This window comes from Musca domestica, unplaced genomic scaffold (assembly GCF_030504385.1).
Source record: "Musca domestica strain aabys unplaced genomic scaffold, Musca_domestica.polishedcontigs.V.1.1 2, whole genome shotgun sequence".
In the NCBI taxonomy this organism is placed as follows: Eukaryota; Metazoa; Arthropoda; class Insecta; order Diptera; family Muscidae; genus Musca; species Musca domestica.
In genome coordinates this window covers 21,423,431-21,430,958 of record NW_026712249.1, presented here as the reverse complement: position 1 = coordinate 21,430,958, position 7,528 = coordinate 21,423,431, and the positions used below count along the sequence as shown (strand labels likewise).

General features: G+C 36.9%; 1 protein-coding gene across 1 annotated transcript; it reads left to right on the top strand.

Annotated features, from left to right (window-relative positions):
- The first annotated feature begins 1,073 nt into the window (after window positions 1-1,073).
- Window positions 1,074-5,871, top strand: LOC101890906 (trypsin-1). The gene is made up of 3 exons (XM_005190544.4): window positions 1,074-1,398; window positions 4,988-5,270; window positions 5,351-5,871. The coding sequence occupies exons 1-3, from the start codon at window positions 1,145-1,147 to the stop codon at window positions 5,813-5,815; spliced, it is 1,002 nt and encodes a 333-aa protein (XP_005190601.3). The 5' UTR covers window positions 1,074-1,144; the 3' UTR covers window positions 5,816-5,871.
- Window positions 5,872-7,528: the final 1,657 nt, after the last annotated feature.

The window sequence follows — 7,528 nt, the reverse complement described above, 5'->3', positions numbered from 1 at the left end:
AACTTTGACCATTTGTGGGGGAGGTACCGGAAGGAATGCTCCTATCTCTACCACCTTAAGAACAGATCTTGTGTGTTATGCCATGTCTAAGTGGAATCGGATATTAATTTCGCGTTTTATGAGCTTAATGGATATTCAAAATTTCGACCTTTTTTGTGGGGGAGGTACCGGAAGGTTGGACCGATATATTCCATCTTAGCACCAGACCTTGAGTTAATAAAAATATTGGGATGAAATTTGAAGACAATCGGACTCACGTTTACATCAAATTTTAAAAGTGTAATAATTATTCAAAATTTTGACGCTTTGTGGGGAAGGTACTTGATGAGGCGGACCGACATTGTCCATATTTGCACTAGACCTAGCACTGACAAATATATTGAGATTTGCAAAGTTTAAACAAAATTGGATGAGATAAATTACTTTCTTTGAAAATGCTTACCTTTTTTAGGGGCAGTAAAAGAAGAAGTGGATTGATGTTGCCCATCTCGGAACTCGATCTAAGTTTGAAAATAATATTACGATGTACGAAGTTTGGGTCAAATCGGATACTCCCTTGGATCGTGTGCACCAGTCAGCCAGACAGACGGGGGGACATCGCTAGATCGACTCCAAATATCCTCAATCGGATTTGGTCAAAAGAGACTTAGGGTCTAAAACCTCCAATAGATATATACCCTCTCTAACCATATGGCTGAGGGTATAAAAAATGAATAGATATTAGGATTTGAAAAATATACATTTAAAAGGAGGCTGGCTAATTTTTAAAATTAGTCACTGGCCATTAGTCATATGTGTGACGTATAAAAAGTAAATTAAAACTATTTTGACATTATCTATAAATTTCATTTCCCCGTGGTAAATATTAAATTCATAATGAGATGCGTTTCAAGCACAAAAAAAAAACAAATACAATATCAATATTGATATTGATATCTCAAAAGTTGGTACTAATTAATAATTAGAACGATAACAAATACTTTAGATTTTCAGATATTTTAAATGACATGGAGAGATAAGAACGATTTGAACTAAGCAAAATGCCAATATAATATCGAAGTCATTATAAATCGAAAATTGCATTTGATAAAGACATAGAACTAAGTTGCGGAATATTTCGAAGGAAACAAAAAAATCGACCAAAATGGCTATACGTCAACAAGGATTTTTTGCGTGTCTATTTTTAATATTTTCGATTGCGAGGTTAGAGGCTTTACCCTCCTCCCACGTGGATTCACGTATTATCAATGGAACCGAAGTTAATTGGAATAATACCCGCTATGTGGTATCGATACGTATGGCCTTTCTGGATAATATGATTTATGGAGCTGGCCATATGTGTGGAGGTAGTTTAATAGCACCCGACGTTGTCCTAACTGCTGCACACTGTATTTGGAGGTAAGTGAAGACGTTTGGATTGTTAGGAAAATCTACGAAAAAATCGAGAAGAATGAGGAAAAGACCTACAGAAGGTTTTACATCAAGAAGGATAGACATCCAAAGGATTTTTGGAAATTCGAACGTTAAATTCGTTCGTTACGAAAAGTTCTAAAATGGTACCATTTGGTATTATGTGAACGTGTAGTGCTAAAAACTTGAGAATCAATGTTGGAAAAAAAGTTTGATATATGAGGGAGGTTTTGGAAATGTGTACGGAATGTACTAAATGGTACTAAATTTGGAATAGTTTTTTTTTAGGGTGAAATAATCAAGCAGAAATTTTTAAATGTTGTATTGGTTTCCCTATTGGTGGCAAGTTTGCGATAGGGAGATGATTTTGGAAATGTGTACTACAAGTGCACGAAATGTACTAAATAGTACTATATTTGGTACAATTTGGTATTGGGTGAAGAAATAGTGCTTTCGGAAATGTGTACTATTATTGTACGAAAATTACTAAATGGGACTAGATTTGGTATTGCGTGAAGGAATGGGACTGGAAGCTTAAATTCGAAATTGATGTGTCTGTTGGTATCTGGAATTGAGATAAGGGGTTAGTTTTGGAAATGTGTACAATACAGGGTGAGATAAAAAAAAAACTGCAACAAAGTCAAACGCCATAATTTCACATTTCACTGAATGAAAGCAAAAATGTCGAAAATAGCATCAAAATTTAAATTTGTTCGAATTGGTCACCATTGGCACGAATTATGGCCTTAAAACGGCCTATGAACCGTCACACGCTGCCCGAATGTTGCTCTGCGGTATTTTAGCCCATTCCCGGCGAAGCGTTCGCTAGTGCCAACCTTGCTTTCTAAAATACTCCAGACACAATAGTCCAACGGATTGGTACCCGGAGATTTTGGAGGCCATTGTGCTCTGGAAATGAAGGGAGGAAACTCATTTTGTAACCATTCTTAGGTGGCGTGTGCTGAGTGCGATGGTGCTGAGTCCTGTTGGAATGTCCAAGGTCAGCAGCCAAAATATTTGCGTGTACCCTCCAGAGTATTTTCGCGATTATATTCGGCATTTATTCTGATGCCACGGTCGATTAATACGAGCGGAGAGCGACCATCGGTTGTTGTTGTTGTTGGAGCAGCTCATACATCTGTGTTCGTTCGGTTTCCATTTTCTGACTCAATTCAATCAGGTTCTGCCTCTAAGTCCAGTCTCAAAAAGGCTGCAACCTGTATGGGTTGTGTCCATAACGAGACTGGAGTTAGGTGAGTAGGCTTGGCTGGGCAGCGAAATAGGTGCAGCGTGTCATGTGGGCCTGTGCCACATGCTGGGCAGATGTTCTGCACGTCGCTTTTAATCCGGGCCCAGTAGGAATTTAGGCGGCTGCACCATCCGGATCGTAATTGAGCCAAAACTACTCGAGTTTGTCGGGGCACCTCTCGTTCTTCAGCTGCGACGGGAGGGGGATGGTCTCCTAGCACAGTATTCACTCCATATCCTTCAATAGCTTCTGAGACCGCATTAGAGTGAATACTATTCAGTCCCGCTTGATAGGCCTGTTGATCTAGAGGTCTCTCTCTTATACCTCTGTACCTCTCTCTGTAGATCATGAAGGTCTTTCCTAACGTGCCTGGGCGGAGGTTGCCTATCCACAAGATGGTGATTTGGCTTTGTCTATAACACCCAAGCAGGTATTGCATTGACAGCATTTTGTTATGCTGTCGCAACGGTAAGACCTTCGTCTCCTCATGTAGGTGATCGACAGGTGTCATGAGAAGGCACCCTGTTGCGGTTCTAAGGGCGGCATTGTGGCAGGACTGAACATTTTTCCACTGCGTAGCACTGACGTTGGCGGGCCACACCGGCGCCGCATAGTTTACCACAGAGCGGCCTATCACGTTGTAAGAGGTCAACAAGGTTTCCTTATCAGCTACCCAAGTACTGCCGGCCAGAGACTTGAGGACCTTGTTCCTACTTCTAATCTTGTCGCAGATAGCTGTGGAATGCGCGGACGACTTAAAGAGGCCATCGAATGTGACCCCTTATACCTTGGGGTAGTTGGTGGTCGGCACCATCGACCTGCACATTCAAGGATAGCCCCATCCCCGCAGTCCATGTGGTGAAAAGTGTGGCCATCGGTTGTTATGGCGGCCCACACCATTACCATGGCCGGCGCTTGAGTTCTGGTGGCCAACCGAAGGTGCACATTTTCAGCTGACCTCTTTGGTGGGTAAATACGATCACTTGTTTACAAACTGCTGGACAACGAATGTTTTCTCATCGGAGAAAATCAAATACGGCAGTTCACCACTTTCGGCCAAGCGAAACAAGTCTTTACTTCTTTTGAGTCTATTTTCTTTCTGTTGCGGTGTAAGTACCTCAGCTCATTTTTCAATATTTGCCGAATAGAATATTGCGATATGTTCAGCTCACGAGCCATTTTTCGGCCACTGCAACGCGGGTTTCGATCAAGTAGCTTCTTTAATTTTCGAACCATTTCTGCTGCTGTTGCTGTTTTCTTCCGTTCACTTCCCTGACTTCCTACCAGTATCACGGTAACGAGCGATGGTACGAGACACAAAAGAATTTATTCACATTTAAATCCTGGAGTGCTCTAACGATAGCCACTTGTGGTTTTCCAGCGAAATATAAAGAAATCACACTATCACGCTTGAATTCCATCACGAATAACTTTTTCTTCAGGAAAATTCTCACCAAAAAGCTTTTGTACGCTTGTGAACAATTGAATGAGTTGTCACTGGAATAATTTTAACAGCTGTCGGACGAGTGACTTAGAAATGACAGCAGTCTGAAATCGGTTGCAGTTTTTTCATCTCACCCTGTACTATATTTGGTACAATTTGGTATTGCGTGAACCGAAAGTTTTCGAAATCTGCAATTTGGTATTAGGGTCGCTGTTCATGTGTATCCTGGACATATGGAGATGCATTCGGAAATGTATACTTTAATTGTAGGAAAAGTACTAAATGGTACTAAATTTAGTATTGGGTGATGGGATAGGGCTGGAATCCTCGAATTTTATATTAATGTCTCAGTTGGTATTTGGAATTCAGATATGGAGATATTTAAGGAAATGTATACACAAATTGTACGAAAATTACTAAATAGTACTATATTTGGTACATTTTGGAATTGGGGAACCGATGGTGTTCGAAATCTGAAATTTGGTATTAGGTCGCAGTTCTCGTGTAGCCTGGACATATGGAGGTGGTTACGGAAATGTGTGCTATAACTGTACGAAAAATACTAAATGCTACTTAATTATGTATTAGGTAAAGGAATAGGGCTGAAATCCCTAAGCCTAACCCAAACGTTTGGATCGAATCTTAAATGTTAAGGTGGACTTTCCGATATTCGGCACTTTGCTACATTTTATGCACATTTTTTACGGAATTCATTGAAATTTGTATATTTTACATGGAAATTTTAGCTTTTGGGCCCTATCAAAATTATTTCAATATACATTTCTGCGTACGTCGCTCCCACTCGAATACTGTACCTAGGCACTGGTTACTTTTCACTTGCAATAACAAAATTGAATAACTTCTTTTTTGTATTATATTTTTAGTGAAAATCAAGAAAAATTTCGTTCGCCTCAGGAATTTTCCGTTGTTGTGGGTAGTTTGGATCGTACTCGCAAGGATCGGAATACATTACAATTTGCTGTCAAGGACATTATTTGGGGTCCCAATTTTGATCCAGATACATTTGAGGACGATATTGCAATTATGATTTTAAATCAGACCGTTCCCAGGACGTATAATGAATATTCATTGATTGAAATGAATGAGAATCGTAATTTGGCAGCTGGCACCAAGTGTACCGTCAGCGGGTGGGGTCTAACGGAAAAGGTAAGGCAATATAGGAACATTATTCCAAGGTTAGGATGTAACTAACGATTAACCCCCTCATTTTGTGAAAATTGTTGCAGAACCTCTATGCCACAAAATTACGATCGGTCGAGGTACCCATTGTAAGCCGTTCCGAGTGTTCAGAACACTATGGTGCTGAGAACCTGATCGATGGTATGCTATGTGCCGGTTATATGAATGGAGGACGTGATGCCTGTTCTGCTGATTCTGGTGGTCCATTAGTTTGCAATGACAAACTCGTGGGAATTGTTTCTTTTGGTGTCGGTTGTGCCATGCCTGGCTATCCTGGAATCTATACCGATGTTGCCTACCACATTGATTGGATACGCAATAAAACTGGATTAAAAACGAAGGAATATTTACAATTACAAAATGATTATTTTAACTATACAATTGTACCATATGCCAACAATTCGACTGGTTCATCGAATTCGACACATGGCTCAAATTCATCTACGGCCATTTTTAAACGAAGTTTTAATTTTATGATATTGATATTATTGTGTATTTATAAAACAATGTAGATTTTTATCGATTACAAAATTAAGTTATGAAAATAAAATGGCCATAACTCCTTAAATATTGAGTTTTCGTCGTTTTTAGCTATTATTTGTGATCACTTTTTTAAGTGTGAATTATTACCTATTTTAAAATGGCCATTACACCTTAAATATTGAGTTTTCGGCGTTTTTAGCTATTATTTGTGATCACTTTTTTAAGTGTGAATTATTACATACTTTAAAATGGCCATATCTCCTTAAATATTGAGTTTTCGGCGTTTTAGCTATTATTTGTGATCACTTTTTTAAGTGTGAATTATTACATATTTTAAAATGGCCATAACTCCTTAAATATTGAGTTTTCGGCGTTTTAGCTATTATTTGTGATCACTTTTTTAAGTGTGAATTATTACATATTTTAAAATGGCCATAACTCCTTAAATATTGAGTTTTCGGCGTTTTAGCTATATTTGTGATCACTTTTTTAAGTGTGAATTATTACATATTTTAAAATGGCCATAACTCCTTAAATATTGAGTTTTCGGCGTTTTTAGCTATTATTTGTGATCACTTTTTTTAAGTGTGAAATAATCAATATTTTAAAATGACCATAACTCCTTAAATATTGAGTTTACGGCGTTTTAAGCTATTATTTGTGATCACTTTTTTAAGTGTGAATTATTACATATTTTAAAATGGCCATAACTCCTTAAATATTGAGTTTTCGGCGTTTTAGCTATATTTGTGATCACTTTTTTAAGTGTGAATTATTACATATTTTAAAATGGCCATAACTCCTTAAATATTGAGTTTTCGGCGTTTTTAGCTATTAGTTGTGATCACTTTTTTAAGTGTGAATTATTACATATTTTAAAATGGCCATAACTCCTTAAATATTGAGTTTTCGGCGTTTTTAGCTATTATTTGTGATCACTTTTTTTAAGTGTGAAATAATCAATATTTTAAAATGACCATAACTCCTTAAATATTGAGTTTACGGCGTTTTAAGCTATTATTTGTGATCACTTTTTTAAGTGTGAATTATTACATATTTTAAAATGGCCATAACTCCTTAAATATTGAGTTTTCGGCGTTTTAGCTATATTTGTGATCACTTTTTTAAGTGTGAATTATTACATATTTTAAAATGGCCATAACTCCTTAAATATTGAGTTTTCGGCGTTTTTAGCTATTAGTTGTGATCACTTTTTTAAGTGTGAATTATTACATATTTTAAAATGGCCATAACTCCTTAAATATTGAGTTTTCGGCGTTTTTAGCTATTATTTGTGATCACTTTTTTTAAGTGTGAAATAATCAATATTTTAAAATGACCATAGCTCCTTAAATATTGAGTTTACGGCGTTTTAATCTATTATTTGTGATCACTTTTTTAAGTGTGAATTATTACATATTTTAAAATGGCCATAACTCCTTAAATATTGAGTTTTCGGCGTTTTTAGCTATTATTTGTGATCACTTTTTTAAGTGTGAATTATTACATATTTTAAAATGGCCATAACTCCTTAAATATTGAGTTTTCGGCGTTTTAGCTATATTTGTGATCACTTTTTTAAGTGTGAATTATTACATATTTTAAAATGGCCATAACTCCTTAAATATTGAGTTTTCTGCGTTTTAATCTATTATTTGTGATCACTTTTTTAAGTGTGAATTATTACATATTTTAAAATGGCCATAACTCCTTAAATATTGAGTTTTCGGCGTTTTTAGCTA

What these genes read in the sequence shown, in the direction of transcription:
- LOC101890906 (XM_005190544.4), top strand. Translation starts at nt 1,145, where the DNA reads ATGGCTATACGTCAACAAGGATTTTTTGCGTGTCTATTTTTAATATTT. An exon ending in GCTGCACACTGTATTTGGAG is followed by an intron (nt 1,399 to 4,987) that starts GTAAGTGAAGAC and finishes TTATATTTTTAG; the next exon opens with TGAAAATCAAGAAAAATTTC. An exon ending in GGTGGGGTCTAACGGAAAAG is followed by an intron (nt 5,271 to 5,350) that starts GTAAGGCAATAT and finishes AAATTGTTGCAG; the next exon opens with AACCTCTATGCCACAAAATT.